This window comes from Arachis stenosperma, chromosome 3 (genome assembly GCF_014773155.1).
Source record: "Arachis stenosperma cultivar V10309 chromosome 3, arast.V10309.gnm1.PFL2, whole genome shotgun sequence".
In the NCBI taxonomy this organism is placed as follows: Eukaryota; Viridiplantae; Streptophyta; class Magnoliopsida; order Fabales; family Fabaceae; genus Arachis; species Arachis stenosperma.
This window is the reverse complement of record NC_080379.1, coordinates 126,984,034-127,008,430: the sequence shown is the minus strand read 5'-3', so window position 1 is coordinate 127,008,430 and position 24,397 is coordinate 126,984,034. Positions and strand designations below refer to the sequence as shown.

General features: G+C 37.1%; 2 protein-coding genes across 2 annotated transcripts; one reads left to right on the top strand and one right to left on the bottom strand.

Annotated features, from left to right (window-relative positions):
• The first annotated feature begins 12,008 nt into the window (after window positions 1–12,008).
• Window positions 12,009–13,371, top strand: LOC130969490 (probable WRKY transcription factor 29). The gene is made up of 2 exons (XM_057895232.1): window positions 12,009–12,538; window positions 12,633–13,371. Exons 1-2 carry the CDS (start codon window positions 12,162–12,164, stop codon window positions 13,150–13,152), a joined length of 897 nt encoding a protein of 298 aa, XP_057751215.1. The 5' UTR covers window positions 12,009–12,161; the 3' UTR covers window positions 13,153–13,371.
• A 2,733-nt stretch (window positions 13,372–16,104) lies between these two features.
• LOC130967919 (uncharacterized) lies at window positions 16,105–24,138 on the bottom strand. The gene is made up of 9 exons (XM_057892971.1): window positions 23,824–24,138; window positions 21,107–23,704; window positions 20,736–20,839; window positions 19,870–19,939; window positions 18,984–19,736; window positions 18,125–18,327; window positions 17,447–17,570; window positions 16,959–17,165; window positions 16,105–16,735 (listed from the first exon to the last, which is right to left on the bottom strand). The coding sequence occupies exons 1-9, from the start codon at window positions 23,962–23,964 to the stop codon at window positions 16,592–16,594; spliced, it is 4,344 nt and encodes a 1,447-aa protein (XP_057748954.1). The 5' UTR covers window positions 23,965–24,138; the 3' UTR covers window positions 16,105–16,591.
• Between the last annotated feature and the right edge of the window lie 259 nt (window positions 24,139–24,397).

Below are 24,397 nucleotides of genomic sequence, written 5' to 3'. Positions count from 1 at the left end.
AGAACACTATGAATGCATGAAATTTTCGAAAAATGCAAGAAAAAATTTTAAAGCATGCAATTGACACCAAACTTAAAAATTAACATTAGATTCAAACAAGAAACACAAAATATTTTTGATTTTTATGATTTTTTTGGATTTTTATTAATTATTTTCGAAAATAATGTTTTGAAAAACGAAAAATAAAAGAAAAATTTTGAAAAAGATTTTTGAAAAGAAAATTACCTAATCTGAGCAACAAGATGAACCGTCAGTTGTCCATACTCGAACAATCCCCGGCAACGGCGCCAAAAACTTGGTGGACGAAATTGTGATCACATGTTCTTTGATTTGATTCATTGTAATTGGATTTTAGAAATTGGCACTGAGTGAAAGCACAACTCCGTTCAACTAACCAGCAAGTGTACTGGGTCGTCCAAGTAATACCTTACGTGAGTAAGGGTCGAATCCACAGAGATTGTTGGTATGAAGCAAGCTATGGTCACCTTGTAAATCTCAGTCAGGAGGATAAAATTGATTGATGGTTATTGGAATAAATAATAAATAAAAAGGAATAAAAAGGGATAGAGATACTTATGTAGATTCATTGGTGGGAATTTCAGATAAGCGGAATGGAGATGCTGTAGAGCTCTCGGACGCCTGCCTTCCTACTGCTTCTACTCAATCCTTCTTACTCCTTTCCATGGCAAGCTTTGTATAGGGGTTCACCATCAACTGTGGCTACTTTCATTCCTCACGGGGAAATATCCTATGCGGCTGTCACTCGCATAGCTAACCAGTCTGGAGGCATCACCCATGGTTGATAACTACATCCCATCCTCGCAGTGAAAGCTAATGCTCACGCACTCTGTCACAGTACGGCCAATCACCGGTTGGTTCCCTCCCCTACTGGAATAGAATCCCTCTTTTGCGTTTGTCACTAACGCCCAGCAGGTTACAGGTTTGAAGCACGTCACAGTCATTCATGAACGGAATCCTACTCGGAATACCACAGACAAGGTGAGACTTTCCGGATTCCCAGGATCCTACTCGGAACACCACAGACAAGGTTGGACTTTCCGGATCCAGACAAATGCCGCCATCTATCTAGCTTATACCACGAAGATTCTGTTGGGGAATCTAAGAGATACACATTCAAGCCTTGTTGCATGTAGAACGTAAGTGGTTGTCAATCACGCGCGTTCATGAGTGAGAATGATGATGAGGGTTATTAACTCATCATCATTCATCATATTCTTGAGTACGAATGAATATCTTGGAATAAGAATAAGATAGAGAATTGAATAAAAGAAAATAGAACTTCATTAATCTTTGAGGTACAGCAGAGCTCCACACCCTTAATCTATGGTGTGCAGAAACTCCACCGTTAAAAATACATAAGTGAAAGAGGTCCAGGCATGGCCGAATGGCCAGCCCCCTAAAACGTGATCAATGATCTCCTAAGATGAAGAATAAAACAAAACTGAGACCAAAGATGTCTAATACAATAGAAAGATGTCCTATATATACTAGACTAGCTACTAGGGTTTACATGAGTAAGTAATTGATGCATAAATCCACTTCCGGGGCCCACTTGGTGTGTGCTTGGGCTGAGCTTGATCAATACACGAGCAGAGGCTTCTCTTGGAGTTGAATTTCGAGTTATGATGTGCTTTGGGCGTTCAACTCCGGATTATGACGTTTTTCTGGCGTTTAACTCCAGAAAGGAGCGTGTACTTGGCGTTCAACGCCAGTTTGCGTCGTCATTCTTCGAATAAAGTATGGACTATTATATATTGCTGGAAAGCCCTGGATGTCTACTTTCCAACGCCGTTGAGAGCGCGCCATTTAGAGTTCTGTAGCTCCAGAAAATCCATTTCGAGTGCAGGGAGGTCAGATTCCAACAGCATCAGCAGTCCTTTTGTCAGCCTTTTTCAGAGTTTTGCTCAAATCCCTCAATTTCAGTCAGAATTTACCTGAAATCACAGAAAAACACACAAACTCATAGTAAAGTCCAGAAATGTGAATTTAACATAAAAACTAAGGAAAACATCCCTAAAAGTAGCTCAAACTTACTAAAAACTATATAAAAACAATGCCAAAAAGCGTATAAATTATCCGCTCATCACCTCCTGATCAGGCTGAACATCCTTGAAGATGTCCTCTAGCTCTGATTCTAAACTTTCAGTCATATTGTTCTCTTCCACAAAAGAGTCAATAATATCAGTGCTCATGCAGTCATTTGATGTGTCTAGATGCTGCATAGCTTTGACAGCATTCAACTTGAACTCATCCTCATTGACTCTCAGGGTTACTTCCCCTTTTTGTACATCAATAAGAGTTCGTCCAGTTGCTAGGAAAGGTCTTCCTAGAATGAGAGTTGCACTCTTGTGCTCCTCCATTTCCATCACTACAAAGTCATTTGGGAAGGCTAATGGCCCAACCTTGACAATCATGTCCTCAATTATGCCTGATGGATATTTAATGGAGCCATCAGCAAGTTGGAGACATATCCGGGTTGGTTTGACTTCTTCAGTCAACCCAAGCTTTCTGATAGTGGATGCAGGTATTAGATTGATACTTGCTCCAAGGTCACACAGGGCTGTCTTGGTGCAAGCACCTTCTAATGTGCATGATATCATAAAGCTTCCTGGATCTTGAAGCTTTTCTGGTAAGCTTTTCAGAATGACTGCACTGCATTCTTCAGTGAGAAACACTTTTTCAGTTTCTCTCCAATCCTTCTTATGACTTAAGATCTCTTTCATGAACTTAGCATAAGAAGGTATTTGCTCAAGTGCCTCTACAAACGGAATATTTATTTCAAGAGTCCTTAGGTAGTCTGCAAAGTGGGCAAATTGCTTATCCTGTTTCGCTTGGCGGAGTTTCTGAGGATAAGGCATCTTGGCTTTATATTCTTCAACCTTAGTTTCTGCAGGTTTATTCCTTACAGAGGTGGTTGGAGAAGCCTTTTTAGAGGGGTTACTATCAGCACTCTCAGGTGTCTGATTCCTCATTGGCGTTTGAACGCCAGGATTGGGTGAGGAATGGGCATTTAACGCCAACTTTTCCCCGTTTTCTGGCATTTGAACGCCAGAACTGGGCAAGGAATGGGCGTTTAACGCCAGCTTCCCCCCCCCCCCCCCCTTTCTGGCGTTTGAACGCCAAGGGTATTTCTCTCTGGGCTCTTACTGTCCTCAGAGAGATTTCGGGCAGTGGTTTGGTTATCCTCTGTCAATTGTTCTTTTCTTGGCTTTTTGCTACTTTGAGCAGTGTTATTCAATGTCTTCCCACTCCTCAGTTGAACTGCTTGCCATTCTTCTGTTATCTGTTTAGATAACTGCTGTTTTGTCTGATTCAACTGTGATTCTATGTTCTTGTTGGCAATTTTAGTTTCTTGGAGCATCTCTTTAAATTCTGCCAACTGTTTTGTCATCAGGAGTAATTGTTGATTAAGCTCAACAATCTGTTCTTGACGATTAGGATCAGTAGCTACTGCCATAGCTTTTTCTTTTGTAGAGGGCTCACTGCTAGAGTACAAATGTTGATTTCTAGCAATAGTATCTATGAGTTCTTGAGCCTCTTCAATCGTCTTCCTCATATATATAGATCCACCAGCTGAGTGGTCTAAAGACATCTGAGCTTTTTCTGTAAGCCCATAGTAGAAGATGTCTAACTGAACCCACTCTGAAAACATTTCAGAGGGGCATTTTCTTAGCATACCTCTATACCTCTCCCAGGCATTATAAAGGGATTCATTATCCTCTTGTTTAAAGCCTTGGATGTCCAGCCTTAGCTGTGTCATCCTTTTTGGAGGGTAAAATTGATTCAGGAATTTGTCTGATAACTGTCTCCGTGTTTTTATGCTTGCTGTGGGTTGGTTATTCAACCACCTCTTAGCTTGATCTTTTATAGCAAACGGAAACAGTAATAATCTGTAGACATCCTGATCCACCTCTTTATCACGTACTGTGTCAGAAATTTGTAAGAACTGTGCCAGAAACTCAGTAGGTTCTTCCTGTGGAAGACCGGAATACTGGCAATTTTGCTGCACCATGATAATGAGTTGAGGATTTAGCTCAAAGCTGCTTGCTTTAATGGGAGGTATACAAATGCTACTCCTATATGCAGCTGTAATGGGGTTAGCATATGACCCCAGAGTCCTTCTGGACTGCTCAATTCCACTTAGGTCCATGATGGAGAAAGGGAAATGATATGGATTCACAAGTAAAGTATAAAATATATTATTATTGTTTTTTTTTATTTGACCGAAAATAATAAAATAAAACAAATGGAAAATAAAGTCAAATTTCGAAAACTAAAAGAAAATAAGATCAAAGCAAATTGAAAACTAAATCAATTAATTAATTAAACAGATTTTGGAATTAGCAATTGAAAAGATATGATTGAAAATTATTTTGAAAAAGATTTGATTTTTGAAATGAGGAAAGAGAAAAACAACAAAATGACACCAAACTTAAAATTTTTAGAAAATCAAACAAAAATTTTCGAAAATTTAAAGGAAAACACAAAGAAGACACCAAACTTAGAATTTTTAAGGATCAAGAAAGGACTAAGAACATGCAAATTCGAAAAATTAAAAGAAAACAAAAGCATGCAATTGACACCAAACTTAAAATATGAAACTAAACTCAAATAAAAGACTCTAAACCAACAAAAAAAATAAAACAGTCCTAATCTAAGCAACAAGATAAACTGTCAGTTGTCCAAACTCAAAAAATCCCCGGCAACGGCGCCAAAAACTTGGTGCACGAAATTGCAATCACACTTTTGCAATTCCACACAACTAACCAGCAAGTGCACTGGGTCGTCCAAGTAATACCTTACGTGAGTAAGGGTCGATCCCATGGAGATTGTCGGCTTGAAGCAACCTATGGTTATCTTGTAACTCTTAGTCAGGATATCAATAATTCTCAGGTTTAATTGTGATGAGTAAAAGAACAGGAAATAAATACTTGTTTTGCAGTACTGGCGAACAGGTTGAGGTTTTGGAGATGCTCCATCTTCTGAATCTCTACTTTCCTACTGTCTTCTTCTTCATGCACGCAAGGCTCCTTCCATAGCAAGCTGTATGTAGGGTTTCACCGTTGTCAATGGCTACCTCCCATCCTCTCAGTGAAAATGTTCAACGCGCTCTGTCACAGCACGGCTAATCATCTGTCAGTTCTCAATCAGGTTGGAATAGAATCCAGTGATTCTTTTGCGTCTGTCACTAACGCCCAGCCTTCAGGAGTTTGAAGCTCGTCACAATCATTCAATCATTGAATCCTACTCAGAATACCACAGACAAGGTTTAGACCTTCCGGATTCTCTTGAATGTCGCCATCAATTCTAGCTTATACCACGAAGATTCTGATTGAAGAATCCAAGAGATATCTACTCAATCTAAGGTAGAATGGAGGTGGTTGTCAGGCACACGTTCATAGGTGAGAATGATGATGAGTGTCACGGATCATCACATTCATCAAGTTTAGGAACAAGTGATATCTTAGAATAGAAGCAAGCGTGATTGAATGAAAAACAGTAGTAATTGCATTAATCCATCAAGACACAGCAGAGCTCCTCACCCCCAACCATGGGGTTAAAGAGACTCATGTCGTAGAAGATACAATAAGAAACGTGTAATGTGTCATGAGGTAGAGATACAATATCAAAAGGTCCTATTAATAGTGAACTAGTAACCTAGGGTATACAGAAATGAGTAAATGACGTAAAAATCCACTTCCGGGGTCCACTTGGTGTGTGCTTGGGCTGAGCATTGAAGCTTTCATGTGTAGAGACTTTTTCTGGAGTTAAACGCCAGCTTTTATGCCAGTTTGGGCGTTTAACTCCAATTTTTGTGCCAGTTCCGGCGTTAAACGCCGGGAATTCTGAAGCTGATTTGCAACACCGGTTTGGGCCATCAAATCTCGGGCAAAGTATGGACTATTATACATTTCTGGAAAGCCCAGGATGTCTACTTTCCAACGCAATTAAGAGCGCGCCATTTGGGCTTCTGTAGCTCCAGAAAATCCACTTCGAGTGCAGGGAGGTTAAAATCCAACAGCATCTACAGCCCTTTTCAGCCTCTGAATCAGATTTTTGCTCAGGTCCCTCAATTTCAGCCAGAAAATACATGAAATCACAGAAAAACACACAAACTCATAGTAAAGCCTAGAAAAGTGAATTTTAACTTAGAACTAATAAAAATGTAATAAAAACTAACTAAAATACACTAAAAACAATGCCAAAAAGCGTATAAATTATCCGCTCATCAAAGGGACATACGTTGTAATTCAAAAATATTCCTAAGCTCCTTTTCTGAAGTTAATGCCAGACAAATCACTTTTTTTTGGAGGCTAAGTTTTATGAGGATTAAAGATGTCATTATTCCTTGCTCGCCATATCCACTAAAGTCCCAGAATGAACTTGAACGAATGCTCTCTGCTATAATACAAGAACCAGTTTTTCAAATCCAAAGGATGACAGGAAATATCCAACTTGTGCCATACAAGCTGAGCTTTTGGGCAATCCCGAATACAATGTAAAACCGCTTCCTGGTTAGAAAGACATTTTGGGCGCCTATCCGATGACAACATCCCTCTTCTAAAGCGAAAATTTGTAGTAGAAAAAGCCTCCTTAAGACACAACCAAGCCAAAAACTTATGCTTTTCCGGAACAAGCTGACGCCAAAGCCAAAGCCAATTCACAACCAAAAAGCTTCTTACACAACCACAAGTAACCATTGCGTGAGTCATAGACTTTTACAGCAGACCCAAACCAATACCAACCCACTTCCAGACCTACTTGCACATCTGGATTGTAAGAGAGAATATTACCTTTTAGATTTTGAGATAAAGGAGAATAAAGAGTATCCAAATGCCACCTACTAACCGACCAAATATCATGTATCCGGATATTCGAATTAGAAATGTGAACATAATCCATCGCGTTATATAACCGTCCTTCTCTCCTCCAGCTAGAAAACCAAAAATTCTAGTTCGAATCCCCAATACACCAAGCAAACTCATCCTTCAACACTTTCCAAGTCTTGTAGAGACTCCTCCAAATGGGAGAGCCCTTGTTTTTAGGACAACTAAAACAGTTATATAGAGATAATCGGTATTTGGCATCCAACAATTGGACCCATAACTTGTTTGCCTGCTGGAAAAAGTCCAACTTAGCTTCCCAAGAAGAGCAATATTCACACAATAAGGATCTCTAATCTCCAACCCTCCATTTTTTTTGGAGTAACTAGTACCTTCCAACTAACAAGATTCAATCCTCTTCTATCAACTTGTCCTTTCCAAAGAAAATTCTTCATCATAGACTCCAATTTACTAATGATTCCTTTGGAAAAAATAGAGACCTGCATCTGGTACGTGGGAATAGCGGCTGCAACAGAATTAACCAAGCAGAGTCTACCAGTCCGATTGAGTAAACTCCCTTTCCAGCTTGCTAGTCTACTTCGAATCTTATCCAGGACACCATTGAAAGCTGAACGGGTCACCCTAGAATGGCTAAGAGTAACCCCAAGATACTTGCCCATGTCCTGGACAAATCTAATAGAGGATACCCAAGTGAAAACCTCTTTCCTTGTTGCAGAGACATTCTTGGAGCAAAGCGCTTTAGACTTCTCCACATTAATCTTCATCCCAGATGCTTTGCAAAAAGTCTATAAAACCAACATCACATTTTGCACTTGTCTCTTTGTAGCTTTACAGAATAGAAGCAAGTCATCCGCAAACATTAAGTGGAATATCCTTGGTCCCCCTCTAGAAACAGCAACCGGCTCCCACAAGCCCAAATCAACCTGATGACTAATAAAGCATGTCAATCGCTCCATACACAACACAAAAAGATAGGATGACATAGGGTCTCCTTGTCTAAGACCCCGGCTAGGAGTAAAGCCATTCAGAAGATTCTCATTCCAAAGAATAGATAAGGAGGAAGCAGTGACACAATTCATAATCAAATTAATTGTAGGAATAGGAAAACCAAAGCTCTTAAGGATATGAGCTAAAAACCTCCAGTCAACTCTGTCATAAGCTTTCTCTAGATCAATCTTAAATGCCAGCGTGCCTTTCTTTGATTTAGTCTCTTCATAAAGTGGAGGACTTCTTGAGCAATAATGATGTTGTCAGGAGTTTCTTGTCCCGGAATAAATCCTCCTTGAAGCGGGCCAACAATCTCCGCAAGATGAGGATGGAGCCTATTAACAAGGACCTTTGTGATGATCTTGTAAACTATATTTCAAAGACTAATTGGCCTGAAATCTTTCATAGATACCGGTGATTCAACCTTTGGAATAAGAACCAGTAAAGTCTCCATCATTCTCGGATCAAGAGTAACACCAGAGAATGCATGCTTCACCATCTTCCAAATATCAAGACCAATGATCTCCCAATATTCTTTGAAGAAGAAAGTTTGAAACCTATCAGGACCCGGAGCTTTAAAGGAGTTCATGTGAAAAACAGCTGTTCTGACTTCTTCCATAGTAACTGGTGCCGTAAGATTATTGCAAGCTTCCTTATTCAGAGAAGGAAGAGGCACATCACCAAGGCAACCCAAATCAACATCATCCAAATGACAGCAGAATAAGCTTTTATAGAAAGACTCTGCTTCTTGACTCAGAACCTCTTGATCGGTTTTCCACACTCCATCCTTGAGAAAAAGGCCATGAATTTTATTATGCTTCCTTCGCACAAGAGCTTGAATATGAAAGAATCTTGTATTCCTATCCCCGAACCTTACCCACTGCTCTATGGACTTTTGGAACCATAGGAGCTCTTCTTGCCCTAGAGTATTATTATAATCATCAAGCAACTGTTGCTCTATCTGACACAAATAAATGCTATCCACCACTTCCAAACACTTTTGTAAATAATTAATCTGCTGCTCTAATTCACATTTCTTAACAACAATGTTACTGAATACCTTCGAGTTAAACTCTAATGAATTCTTCTGTACTTCTGAAAGCTTGTCATGAATCCCTCTATTACCAGACCACCATGACTAATTCACAATATCCCTATACCCTGGATGAGTAGCCCAAGCAGCAACAAAACGGAAAGGCCGATTCCCTTTAGGCTGAGGACGGCCTTTACAACGCACCAGAATAGGGTAATGATCAAATTGAAGCCTATTTAAAACTTCTGCATAAGCCTCTGGAAAGATAAATAACCAACTACTATTTATACAGACTCGGTCAAGCTTTTTTTGCCACATCAACATATTTTTTTTACCCTCCTGTACCAAGAAAACCGCCTCCCAATAGTCTTCAGATCAAACAAACCACTATCTCCTAATGAAGTAGCAAACATGTCTGCTCTTTGATGAAAAAATTGATAGCCCTTAGATTCATGAGAAAATTTGACTTCATTAAAATCACCAAGAACAATCCAAGGTCCTTGAAATACCATGGATTGTGCAACAAGATAATCCCAAAGGAGAACCCTTTTATTAAATTGAGGACTACCATAAATACCACTACACCTCTAAACTAAATTAACAGATTGAACCTCAACAGTAACACCCTGATCAAAAGCATCAATGAACTTACAACAAACACCCTTCATAGAGGATAGAAACCAAATACCCCCCTTTATGCCCCTCTGCTTCCACTATACCAACAAAGTGATACCCCCAACCTTTCCCAAAACAATTTTAGATGCTGAAAAGAGGAGTGAGTTTCAACTACAATAAAGAAAACATGTCTAAATTTCCTAACAAGTTCCTTACAATGCACCCGGGCTAACTTATTAGAAGCACCCCTAATATTCTAAACAATCATATTTAAACTATCCATAAATAATAGGGACAAAATAAATAAGAATATAAACTCTAATAGAATCACCAACCTCAATAGGTGGTTTGTCCTGCGGTACTGGCACACTCTGATCCTCAATAATTGTAACCTTCGGACCCTTAATGATGCACCTGCCATGCTTTCATCTACTAAGGTTTCGTCCGTTACGCCACCATTTTTATCAACTGGCGAGTTCTGCAAGGAGGAAGGCTGCGGACGCTTCCGTAGAGAAATTTCACGACGTGCAGGAGTTCTACGCGATGGAGATGGCGCAATTTCATGTTTTTCTTGCTTCCCCATCCTAATGCCAATTGATTTGCCTCCATCACCATGCAAATTGGGCCTTGGAATCCTTCTCGAACCATACTTGTGCTGCTTTCCATCTTGGTCCTTCAAACCTGATGGCTGACCCATTGTGAATTTTCCCTTATGCAGCACTTGTTGCCAGCCGTCTCCATCATTCATGGATGCCTCATTAACATGACCATCAGGTACGTGAGGAGCCAATGATTCCATAACCGCATCCTTCCCTTTAACAACTCCTAATTTCTCACCTGAATTACGAGAATTCTCACCCAAATCGCCAGCTTCCAATTCAACCTCTTTTTGAATCTCAAGATTGTTGTGTGGCACTAGTGTCAGGACTTCATTATTTTTTTCATCATCACCAAAAGAATCATCGTTTCCTTCCAAGGACTCCTTCTCCCTGCACAATGATTTATCATGCCCATACCGTGCACAAGTAGAACAAATCAGCTGTAAACTCTCGTACTCCACTTCATGAGTCATACCCTCCACTATAATATGTTTGATTACAGGCAATCCAAGATTAATTTGAACACAAGCTCGGGCATATTTTTCTCTTTCTGCAAGCTTACTGGCCAAGTCTACTTTCACCGGAACCCCTATTGCAGAAGCAATTTGCAACATTGCTTGTTCCTAGTAACACTAAATTGGAAGTCTCGAGACTCGAATTCATACTAGCGTTGATCCGAAGGATTTTTTGCATAGTCTAAAATTCACGTCACATGGCTTTACTGCAACATAGTGACTATCTATCTACCACGGACCACCAAGAATGACTTTCTCACGATCCGCATCCATATCAAATTTAACCAAAAGATACCCAAACCCCACATCCAACAAATCAAACCCTCCTTTAATGCGCTATATTATCCGAAGTTTATGCATAAGAGCCGTGTAGCCATAATGCTTATCCAGCACCATAATTTTTGAAATTTAAGTTTAAACTTTAAACCTTTTAATTTATAGCCATCGCCGATAGCTAAAATTGAGAGTATGGTAGTGGAATGGAATGCCCAAATAAGGGGAATTATAGTTTTAAATCTCGTGCATAGGGTTTAAAAGTTAGAAGCTTAATTATATTATTAGAACTAGTTACAATAATAACGCTATGAAATCCTATGCAAGGGTGAAGGGTGTCGTACATGTTATAGCCGTATAGGTGCGGTATGTAACAAACTAATTATAATTGCCCACTCCACTTACAGTACAGTTGTTGACTAAAACCATAAGCAATTGTCTTGTTTCCAACTCCCTCCCCATCCCTAAAAAGAAACAAAACCAGCCAATTTAGAAAAAAGAAACCCTCAAACTAGGATGCAACTCAGACGAATTGGAAAAAACCAAAAAATCTAACTATATGTCTCATGCATGACGTAACATGATCGTATAGTAATTAACAAGACTTTAATTTCCTTTTTAGTTCCATATTATTTTTTATGAATTTGCTTCGTGAAAGGAATAATAATATATAGCAAGAAGGCATGCAACAAAGTGAAATCGTACCTTTATTTATGATATTAAATTTGAAATTATTGTCCTCTTTACGTATGAGAAGCTCCAACCAAAAGCGTGGTATTGGCTTAATAACCGCAAGATTATTGATCCAATTGTCTTTGTTCTGATCTGGTGCCGTGTGATCGCCTACAATCCCAAACAAACATACAAGAAAAGAAAAAGGTCAGCACCGAATTGCTGAAAAAAGAAAAACATGAAGGCTTCCTCACTTCCACTTGCTCTCCCATATTGACTTTTTTTGTTAGTCAACTGAAATGAAAATGAAAATGCTATTGCTACTTTGAACTTTGAACTTTTGAATTAGAAAAATTGATATTAAATCACTGTGTGCATCCATTAACATTTCACGTATATATATGACACACATACTGGTTGACATTTCTCAAAAAGCCTTTGCCAAAAATAAAAAATAAATATCATTGGATTAATTAATTCCTTTGCAATTTGTTTTGTTAAGGCATCTGGCCCACCACATCTTTTCTTAATATCTTCTGATTGGTGGCACCTTGATCTGATTTCTCCATAATTATTATCTCTGCCTACCTGACTGCCATTGATGGATGAGCTTGCTTGCTTTATGGACTGGGATCTGGAATCCATTGTGAGAGGGTGCCCATCAACTGCCACCACCATCATGGAGCACGATCCAAACCCTAATTTCCTCTTTCATCAACAAGATTATGACCTACTTTTCAGTACTAGTAGTTTTCCTGAATTCTCAGAAACCACAAGGGTCCTTGATGAATTGGACGAGCTTTACAAGCCTTTCTACCCAGTTTGCCACACTCTTTCCCCTCATATTCAAAACAATATTAATGATGATAATAATAATAATAATCATCCCCTACCGTTACCAATAATCCCCAAAGAACCCGAAGATGCCATCAAACAAGACTTGCAGCAAGTTTCCACAGTTTCTAAACCTAAAAAAAGGTACGTTTATTCAGTTTATTTTACTTACTTAATTATGAGGTTAATTAATTAACTAGTTGTTGAACCCTAACATAATATTAATAATGATATGCAGCAAGAAGAGCCTGAACAAGAGGGTGGTGAAGGAGGTTACAGCGGCGGATATTGGAGTTTGCGACGCATGGGCGTGGCGAAAATACGGACAGAAACCTATCAAGGGTTCACCATATCCACGGAGCTATTACAGGTGCAGCAGCTCCAAAGGATGCGTGGCGAGGAAACAAGTTGAAAGGAACCATCTGGATCCAACGATTTTCTTGGTTACATACACCGCTGAACACAACCATCCCTACCCTACTCGCCGCAACTCTCTCGCAGGGATTTCACGCAAGAACAACTCCTTAACAACAACAACTACTACTACTACTACTACAACTTGTTCTTCTTCTTCGAATTCCTCGTCCATGGAAGAACATAAGGGATTCAAGAAGCAGCATGGACTTCTTTGTGAAGCTGCTGAGTTTGGTGATGTTTGGTTTCCAGACACAACAGACATCGATCATGAATTTATGAGGCTTAATAATAAACTAGAACTTCAATTTCATGCTGGTGATTTCATCGCTGGTAATTATTAGTTCGTCAATCTTCGTCATTAATGAATGAATCTAACGTACTTAGTTAGAACAAGTTTTTATAATATAATCCCTAGTTCCTCTTTTCCCACTCTGATTTTGTAGAATTACTTTTCTTCTTTTTTGTTTGTATGTTTTGATGCTTATAGTTATTAATCTTCTGTTCGTCAATGTAAACAAAGAAACAAAATTTCAATGCCAGATACCTCAGTTTCTTAGCTACCAATGGTTATTGTGGGCGATCTTATATTTCACCAATTGTGCTTAAATTACGATCCATTTTGTATTGCCGTATTGAACTATTTAAACTTAGAAACCAAATCTTTCAATTCCAACCATACAATATTTGATTTGAACTTCCAACAAATTAATCACCAAACATCATTGTTATCCAATTTTAATAGCTCTGAAATAATACCCAAACGAAAACTGTATCTGCATACCAGAGTTCGCTTGTAATAACTTTATATGCAGCTATGTATCTAGCGCTCTAATACTATGTCATTATATCATTCATCCCAAAAGTTTTAGCTGATGGAAAAAGATAACACTAATAATTATATCTCTAATACTCTATAAATCTCCATTGTACAAATTTTCGATTGACTCCTCATATTTTTCCATTCAAATTAAGTGATTAGTCGGTTGTTATTTGAGTTAAATCGTTTACAAGAATAAAATTATGTCAACTAAAATTAGCCATTATATTTATATATTTGTGTAAATATATGTATAATTTAATTTATATTCATATTTTAGTGTATATTTTATATTAGTATTTAATTTTAGTAGTTAATTGTAGTGTATTCTAGCATAATTATTTAGCAAAATATATGTTTGCTTGCGCAGATTATAAAGGGAGCGACATGAAATGATGCCTAAGAGAAGCAAAAACAATCTGAAAATATATATATATATATATATATATATATATATATATATATATATATATATATATATATATATATATATATGATTTTTGTGTAAATTTTTTTGTATAGTTTTTAATTTTAGTATTCAAAGTGATTGATAAGAAATAAAAAATTATCTTTTATATTATAAAAAATATGTAAAGAAGTGCTATAAATATTTTTTTATATTATAAATATAACTAATTTAAATTAGTAGAATAGTTAATTTATTTGTCTATGTAAATAAGTCTCACATGTTTAAATTTTGTCTGCTAGATACAAATTTACTGAGTTAGAGAATTTCGTAAACAAAAAAGTGATTAGGATGATCTCTACATGTAGTTATCTACTAAAAGAGTTAAAAACTAATATTTAATTTAAAAATATAAAAATAAATAATTTTTAAATTTTTAATATTTGTTGTAAAAGAAAAATTTAACAAATTCAACATTAAATTTAAAGACACTAAAGAATTTGGCAAAAAAAATATATTACAAGTGTCACTAAACTTTGCACTAGTACTAATTATTTTTAACGAGTGTCCATAGTAAAATCCAAAATTGTATTATGCAGTAGTGAAATATATGATAATTCATGTTGTTCCGGCTACGGTCATCCTATTCTTATAATAAAACACATCTAAAGAAATGCCTATTTTTTATGAATTCTACGGTTCCCAAGTACATCGTGGTATGTTTTTGAGTCCTTTTTCGCAAAAATTTGGTGCAAATTTAGATGAACCGCCCTTTGGCAAAGCTTTGTGTAAATACATAACGACTACTGGAATGACATATAAGTTAAAGGATAAAGTATATTTTGTTCTTAATATTTGTAATTATTTTTTATAAATATTTTTAATATTTAATTTTATTTAATTTTATTTTTAATAATTTTAATTCATTCAATTTTTTAATATTTTTTATTTATGTCAAAATTATTTTTAAAATTTTTTAATTTTGTTCCTAATATTTTACATAGAATTAACTTCCAATGATAATTTTAATACAAATAGAACACGTTAATGACAAAACTAAATACAACTAAAGGTTAGGAATATTTTAAAAAAAAATTCATAAATTTTAAAAACAAAAAATATATTTTATCCAAAATTAAAAACATGAGAAAGGTTAGACTTATTATATTTTATTTTATATGCATTGAAGTCAAATTTTATTTTACGTATGAGTTTTAATAGAGTTACAGTAAAAAAATGAAAATGGATCTTCTTAATTTTTTTTAAATTTTTTTTATAAAGTATGATATTTTTATTATACACTTTTTAAATAGAACTACGAGGAAAAAAATGTGAAAAAAATGTTAAACAATGAAAAATTACATTTACAAGAAAATTGAAAAAAAAACTGGTGAGAATTTATTTTCGAAATGAAGTAACCTAACATAATTATTTAGTTAATTATAACATGAGTTGACACTTGAACCAAGAAATTGGTTTTTAATTATACATACCATATGCATAAGCCCTAAGGAGAGACGTTTCATTTATTTAAATAATTTGGGATCCAGCATCCAAAAAAAGATAGTGTCTACCACGTAATCTTATTTTTGTTTTTTATTTTTTCAAATATCATCATTTTATTATGATAACGTAATTGTTTTGTTTGTATCAAAATTAAAGCTACTGTTTTTTTCTTTCAGGGAAAAAAAAAAAAAAAACTAGTGTGTTATTATTTGAACATAATTGTATTACCCAAGTCTGTGAACGGCGAGCCAAGTGGAGTATTTGTTTATTATTCTTTTTACATACAGATGGGCGTTAATCCACCGACTGTCCAGCTCAGCTGCCGACCCTTCTCAACCGTAAGGAAAATGACATTTTTGACTTACAAAATTGGAACAAGTCTCTGGCGGTGTACAAATATATCTTATATATGATTTTCAATCTTCTAATCTAGCGAGTTTGGATTTGGCACGAAACCGTGTTCTGATTGATTAATAATGATGCCAATGCTCTAATGAGCTAACATTGTACGTTAACCAACCTGCTCCCCGTAAATGAATATGGAATAAGTTTAAGTGCAAGTCATCAAGAATGGATGTTTATTAAATATTGTGCCGAGGAAGACAGTAGAAAGAAAGCGGAGAGGACTCAATGTCACTGGTATTGTATTTTGTATAAGCCGGTGTCCTGTACAAAGATTCTAAGAATAAAAACACTTCCGCAAAATTGTGGAGACATCAGTGTAATTTCCGTAACAAAATATCAATACCCCTTTTCTATTTTCTAATCTTTTGGGGCTCGTAGAACCATTTACTTTGGCTTAGCGACCAAATAGTCATAGTGGTTATTCATTTTGAAATCCATAACCACACACTTGCGATTATTTGGTCCCTAACTGTAGTGCTCTTTGGATCCATCTGCTGTGCCGGTTTTCGAGTTTCAAGTTGTAAGCGCTCCGATGAATGTACTCAACACGAGGAAATAAGAATATCTTCCGACGCTATTGCAATCAGCTGGACATTTCACGGAGAATTTCGACCAAGAATTTTGGAGAATCATCGCTACTTGCTGCTTATAACTGAAAAGTGCCCAATTCCTGGCCATGTCTTGTAAGGAGTATTTTCCTATCACCTACCCATTCTAGCCTATAAGTAAGGTCCAGATTATGAAGCAATTGTTTCATACTGTCCCCGTGATTTGAATCCCTAGCATTGTCCTACAGAAACAAATACAGCATCAATTAATTGACATGGTTGTAACAAAAGATCATGGAAACTGCGTTGTTTATGAGCCAAAGTTTTAGTACAAGAAAGCTGAAGTATATATTTTATCCGATATAAACATTTTCTCTCCTTTATGAGAGATTTCTGCATATCCAAAAAAAATGGATGAATTGGTCCAAACATCCCCAGAGAAGAAAGAAGATAAAAGAAAATTACCAGAACACTCAACTTCCTGTCATTTTCCAAAATGTTGGCGATTATGCTTGACCTGGATGAATTAGGTGAGAATCCCTCCCATGGCGGGACAAATATAAGTTTGGTGCACTGGACAGGAATAAAGTTCCGGCTCAGTTTCTCCCACCAGACAGATCCTAGTGACCACCATCTAATCATTAGCCCATGTTCAGAGAAAGCAACTATCCCCTGTCATTGAAAGGAAAAATTTATCTGTTTGAGATTCTTGCAGAAAGCACCAAGATTCTACGGTGACAAATTCATCTCTAATAGTAACACAGTGATCAGTAACATACTAACATATGATATGCGAGCCAGGAGCACCTATTATTTGAGTTACGGATATCTCACGACATATTTTCCTAAAGAACTTTTACATATCCCTATTTTGTTGTCTATTCCAAAATCAGGTAATTGGATGATATCAAGAAACACTACAAAGTCAAGAATTTTATCACAATTCTTAATACCTCTCCATCAGGAGAAAAGCTAAGAGCTGAAATTGCAGCAGTTAACATTGTTCCTGATGCTGGTGTTAGCAAACTTGGAAGTCCAGGAGGCCCACTTGCATCCAAAACCTTTATCATTGTCACACTGCATCAGAAATGAAGGCTCTCCTTTTTAGGAAATTACTGTGTCTATGATTATCCCACAGAAGAAATATAAACAGACCGATTTGAATAAAAAATTTCAAGAGAGAAGTATATAAGGTGGCGATATAGAGATAGATAGATCAAGTAGACAAGATTAATAAATGCTGTGATCATTTAGGAAATAAGCCAGGCCCGCAATAACTGATGGTGTTCAATGTGCATTGTCATTCACACAATAAACCGTTACTCCATTTACTTACATACGAATATTTTGTCACACAAGATTTGAAATAAGCAGAAACAATAGGACCACCAAAACCTCAGTTTCAATATTTTGTTCATAAATATTCCTCCCAAAAGTTAATTCCAGCTCCATTGCATTTGCATTATTGTTATTCTTTTTCCTTTCCACCATGCATAAATGACACAAACTCAGGAGTTGAGTGAAATTCTGTAAACCATTTGTCTGAGACAGTACTCCAAGTGGAAGGGTAATCACACATTATCAGCCTAAACCAATTATTAATTCAAAACTTACAGTTTATCTCCTAGTACCTTTGCATATCATAGACCCTAATGCTTGAGCTGCTAATTTCACCAATCACATCCCCAACTGCAAGTTTGGTCCATGAATCATTGACAGCAACCATAGGATACACACGTACAACCTCCTTTAAAGTTGTCATTGAAGTCTGGTAACATGCTTTCCGCATAACTGAGTTGCTAGGATCTACAGTATGTAAAATGAAGTTTACCACCTGCAGATTTGACACATTGTCGCATAAAATAAAAAATCTCTTTGCCTTTGTTGTCACAAGTAGGCAGTGTAAAACATATTTGAAGAGTTAACTACGTATCAGATCCTTTGTTCAGAAATATTCAGGACAAAAACAAGTCAATCCCTCATAATAGAGAAACAGTGCTCCCAACCACCAGTTATAGGAAATAAATATGGTAAGTTATAAAAGAGAACAAAGAATGGGGATTTGTAAGTAAGCAAACCCAAACAAACACACCCTTAGATATAAACAGATTTCAAGGCATTACATTGAACAGTATCTGATGTCAACATTTGTGCATTATTTTAACATGAGTTCAACAAGTAAAATATCTCACAGATTAAAAATAAAATGTATTTCAAATGATGAAGTATTATTATTTCTTGTTCCAATATGTTCTTTGGAATCAAAAACTCCAAGATATAAAAAGCTAAAATCTTCAATGTCAAGCATACATATCTAACACATGGAAATTTAATCAAACAAGGTCACAAGGATGGGGGAAAATAGTTAATGAACCACTTGAAGTAGAAAGTGAAACTAAACATCAAGAGAGACAAAGAATTCTGCCTAGAACTAGAGACAAAACATCAAAGAAAATCATGTTAGTTGTAGAAATAAACTGCTTTGCAAACCTTGTCAAGGTATTGAGCCAAGTTTCTTGGAGAACCACGCATAATCCTTATAAGAGTCAAGAGGGACACCAAGTGGACAGACGAATCAGATGCAGTAGACCAAATCTGTCTCTCTATTACAGACAAAAAACCTGGTATATCAACCATAGCTAAACTTGGAAGAAGAACTTCAACCAAAGTCTTTTTAATAGCAAATGATGAAGCTGGAATTTCTTTGGCAGTTGGACCACTCAACTCTACTTGGAAAAAAATATCCACAATCAGATGAGGTATCTCAGAGGCCATACATCCTTTCCATGTACTCTCCATGCCCTCTGCAAGGAGCTCAGCCGCAGTGGAGCTAAATTTCTCATTCATGGCCATAGCCAACTTCATCAATGGATGAACAACTAAGGAGGCAAGACTTGGCTTTACAAGACTAGGATACCAGATAGCCAATGCAGCAGCAACAATTATGTGAGATGTCATAGCATCTTGACTTGTTCCCCCAACACAAGAAATCCAATCTTGCACTTCAAATGATTCCAACCAAGCAACTATATTGGATTCTTCATCATGGGAAATTCCTTGTTTTTCTGACCTAGGAGATATGCTTTTGCCTCTACTTCCAGATTGGGAGCTTGTCTTAGTTGACTCAGGTGGTTTTGTATTGCATAGAGGTAGTGGAATAGCATGAGAGGCAGCACAATGAAATATAGAGCGTGCTGCTAAGCGCACATGTTCACTCTCATCTTGCCAAAAGGCCACCAGAAGCTGCAAAAAGTTGATAACCTTGAGTAATTGATATCAAGCAATAGAGTATGTATGAACATTGTCAATCAAGAAAATACTACAGGGACATGTTAAATCAAAAATACATTGAAAAAGAATTGATAAAAAATATGACCTGTAATGAAGGTGGCTTCATATCTGAAAACTTTTCCATGAAATTGCGGGTATAGAATGCTGCTAAAGCACTGCAAATAAGATTACCAATTATCAGCAAAAATTTTAAATCCAGGGATAATGCAGAAATGGAAATACACATTAAGAAACCACTATGAAACAGAGAAATTGTCAAATTGAGAGGAAAATTTCACAAAATAAAAGTGAGTAACAGGAAGAACCTTTGGCAAGCAAATGCAAATACAAAATATTTAAGTGGCCAAGTTAATCAGGCCATTTGTCTTTTTTATTTTTTTAACCCATTTTTTTCTAGTTACTAAATAATTCTTTTATGTTGCATGAAGAACTTCAAGAATCAACTAGGCTTCAAAAAAACCAAGAAACCTTCTGCCTTTTTAATTTTTTTTTAAATGAATAAATAAGAAAGAAAAGGCGGCGGTGGTAGGGGGTGCGGGGGGAATAGCACTAGACTCATGACATCAAGAACAATTCAAGACACAAATGATTATTCCAGTTTGCGAAAAAAACCTCAAATAGGATCTGGGACTTGGGATGGTTTCAAGATTTTTAATTTTAAATATCCATCCAAAGGAGTTCAAGACACAAGAATGATTATTCCAGTTTGCGAAAAAACCTAAATAGATCTGAGACTTGGGATGGTTTCAAGATTTTTAATTTTAAATATACATCCAAAGGAGTTCAGTACAGAAATTGTTTTGGCTTCCTTCATAAAATAAATAAATAAATAAATAAGAAAAAACACCCCTACACAAAGATCGATGTCATTAGAAGATTTTTCATTTAAAAGGAAACAAAACGTGAAAGGGCTTCTATGCCTTAGTTCGATCATTGTGATTGCCGCCTTACCTGCTTGCTGCTGAGCCAGAGTGAGATAAGCTAACCAGACGTTGGGCAAGGGATACCATTGTCAATGATCTCATTGCACAAAACTCAGATGACGATTTCCAGAGCTGAAATGTGTTTTTCATGTCTCAGGGACTATTGAAACAAAGCATATAGAACAGAGGTTGAATTTGATGCACTGTTAGTCTAAAGTGTTTTTATGCTGTCACAATCACACAGAATGCACGTGTGACCTTTGAGTAAGAGTCAAACACAGTGGTAATAAGGAAAAACATGATTGAATATCTATGTAGAAAACCTTTTTACATGGATAATGGATCAAAATTACATTATATTTTATAGTAAAATAGGTCCCAATATACAAATCAAATTACCTCTAGAGTAGCACTCAGACCAGGAAAGGTCAATGTCAATGATCCTTTATCCCCCTGTAGACCTGAACCTACTATAAAATTCTCTGGTTTCCTCAGCTTCATGTCACTTATCAGCAAGTTATCAAGGTCACTGTCTACACTCCACAAATGTAAAATAGACAGGCTATATCGAAGCAAGTATTCTTCATACTGGTCGCCAGAATTTTGATCCTGAACTTCTTGCTTCTTCAAATTGTAATTACCATTTTCCATGAATTCATTCCCCCAATAAGAGAGCATCAGTGAGGCAAGATCAAAACTCAGAGTCACAACGCCAGGAAAAGGGCATGCGCATTTGACAGGAAGCTTGTTACCCCAGAGATTAAACAGAGAAGATGAAGTTGGCTTTGGTGAATTTCCTTTACCTCCATTTCTTCTGGAATAATTCAACTCAGTCATGTTTGAAATATTTGGTGATGACTTTGAAGAAGTGAGTGAGTTCTCTGACAGGTTGACAGGGGAATTAGAGAGCCTTGCATCATCAATTACCGGAAGAAGTAAAGAAGAAACTGATGTATTTCCATTCAGCAATTTGCCAGATATGGAATTCATGCTAATGTTTTTACAAAAGTGATTAAACATTGAATGCGCAGCTGTCCCACGCAGGACTCGCTCGCGGGAACCTGTCTTTACATCCCAAATGTACAACACATCAGTAGCATCAGAAGTTCCATAATGTGTTTGACAGAGACAGGCAATATAACCTCTTGATCCATCCCATACAACTTTTGATGGATAGTTCACATGTCCAGGAAACATTCTCTCCACCCGCAGAGTCTCTATAGAAACAAGAGCTACACATGCATCCTCTCCAACTGAGAGGAAGCAGTCACTCCAAGGATGTCCGGTCAAAGATGGGGGAAGAATAATTTGACGTAATGGAGCCACGTGATGATGCATTACCATAATAAGACGGCTAGTGTCAAGATCCCATATACGAATTGTACAATCCGCACTTCCAGACACCAAAACCCGTTTTAGATTTTGGCCATTGGCATTACCCATCATTTGGTGTGCTGCCAAACAAAGTACAGCGCCTGTATGTCCTGAAAAGTGCTGCTTGCATGTGATAGACTTTTCATCAGGATTGGAACTTGCATCATTAAAGCAAATGCCTTGAAACAGATCAAATCTTAGAAGCTCTATTTCTCCGCTTATAAAACCATATACAACAGCATAAGGAGTGAAGAGGTTCTCAGAGATAATCATGGAAGAAGAGACCATCTTTCCCTTGTTAGACCAATAATCACTAATGTTATCAACATGAATGGTGTTTATATCTTCTGAACTTTGATTTTGATCAAAAGATTTAGTCTCTAGACTATCCTGTCCTTCAAGCTGAGTAGACTTCCCAAAACAGTGCACGAAAGATTCACCATCACTGATCATCCTGCATTGACGGTATAATTTACCAGGCTTATCATCAAAACTATGCAGCGACCAGACTGTGACATGTGGTCTCCATAGCAAAGGTTCCTCAAAATGAAAGCAAATTGACTTGATGCAGACAAGATAATGATTTATTTGTAGGAAAATAACAGATAATCTCATATCAGGTTGACAAGGAGTAGCAGGAATCTCAGAATGAGGTTCACATTGAAAAACATCATTCTGATTCATTATCTTATAGATAACTGCAGACCCTATATTATTCCAAACAACAAAAGTTACTGATATCAAGTTGCTGCTTTCAACAAAATTGACTGAATTCCCTGCATCATCACTTTCAAGAAAAAGGCCACCCACAATATGTGTTTGATTCAAATGCCCGTCTAAACAGATCAGATTGCTGTCAAAGGAAACCTCTCCAATGGTAGTATCATTTGACAATAACTTGAATTCACAGCGACTTTCCAGCACATAAGCAACAATACCCCTGTAAGTTAAAACTGAAACAACACGATCCACACCACTCAATCCGTCAGAGTAAAAAGAACTCTCCAACTGAGATGTTTCCTTGTGTGGTTCCCCACGTTCAAGGGGGTCATCTGATATCGAAACCATTTGCCTTTTGCCAGCAGAATCAGCCACAAGTACAGAATACCCCTTTTCATCACTATCACCTAACACTAAAGCCATAAACCTAACTGGGCCGATAGATAAATTCCCATGAAACAAAGTCTGAGTAATGGAAAGCGAGTACGTGTCTACAACAACAATGGTACATTTAGAAGGCTTCCTGGGGTGAGTCTCTTCATTTCCCTCCACAGATTGTTCCATGTAGGAACAAGCAATGCACACATATCTCGACCTCGAGGGCAACGGCCGAATGATGCGCGGTGTTCCGACCCAAGGTGGCAGTTTCCTCCGGCAACGGCAATGTCCACTGCTTTTACTCCAAACACACAAGAACCCATCAGAACAAGCGCTTACCAAGGCGCTACTAAAATTACTACTTGAACTACAATTCACCGCTAAATCACTCGAACCACGTTCACCACCACCAGCATCACCATGATCGGCGGCAGCGGCTTCTTCTTCGACGGGAAGAGGGCTGCAAGTGCTGAGATCAGTGATGGAAGCTGCGTGACCGCACAAGAGGGCCACTGCTTTAACTTGCTGTGAAAATCAGAAAATGTAAATGGAAATTAAGATGTCTAAATAAATCAAAATTGAACGAATGAGACAACAATAAAATTGATGAATGAGTATAATTATACAAAAGGGGGGAGAATTACGGGGGAAATGGACCACCAGATGATGGAGCCATCGGATCCGGAGGTGAAGAGGGAGGGCGGGGAGGAGAAGGCGGCGACGGCGGTGACACGGTGGGGGAAGGGGGTGCCAGACCAAATGCAAGCCACCGATCGGCACTTCATTGATAAATCGAACAAATCGTGACTTGGTATCTCCTTTCAGCTTAGTCCCATTTCAGAAACACATACTGTCACTGAGAAATGCATTAATGGAATTCGAAGGTTCTCGATACTGGATTCCGACTCACTCAATCCTCCCAAGCAGAAGCTGCACTGCCAGCACAGCATTTTTATATCCATTAATAAATAATATTGGGTCAATTTTCTTCTGGAAAAATTGGTTACAAGATGAAAAAAAAAAATACAATTTGACTCATCATAGTATTTTTTCAGGGACAAGATCTTTTCAAAACCAAATTGATACAAGTATAATTTTCTATGGATACTTTTACTATTAACCTTAATGATATTGCATTCAATTTTTTTTTTCTCCAATAGTTTTATTCGACTGTTGTGTGTTTGTGTTGTGTTTTACATTAGAGGGGGGAATAGAAAG

What these genes read in the sequence shown, in the direction of transcription:
- LOC130969490 (XM_057895232.1), top strand. Translation starts at nt 12,162, where the DNA reads ATGGATGAGCTTGCTTGCTTTATGGACTGGGATCTGGAATCCATTGTG. An exon ending in GTTTCTAAACCTAAAAAAAG is followed by an intron (nt 12,539 to 12,632) that starts GTACGTTTATTC and finishes AATGATATGCAG; the next exon opens with CAAGAAGAGCCTGAACAAGA.
- LOC130967919 (XM_057892971.1), bottom strand. Translation starts at nt 23,964, where the DNA reads ATGAAGTGCCGATCGGTGGCTTGCATTTGGTCTGGCACCCCCTTCCCC. An exon ending in TCTGGTGGTCCATTTCCCCC is followed by an intron (nt 23,705 to 23,823) that starts GTAATTCTCCCC and finishes TGATTTTCACAG; the next exon opens with CAAGTTAAAGCAGTGGCCCT. An exon ending in TGAAGCCACCTTCATTACAG is followed by an intron (nt 19,737 to 19,869) that starts GTCATATTTTTT and finishes AACTTTTTGCAG; the next exon opens with CTTCTGGTGGCCTTTTGGCA.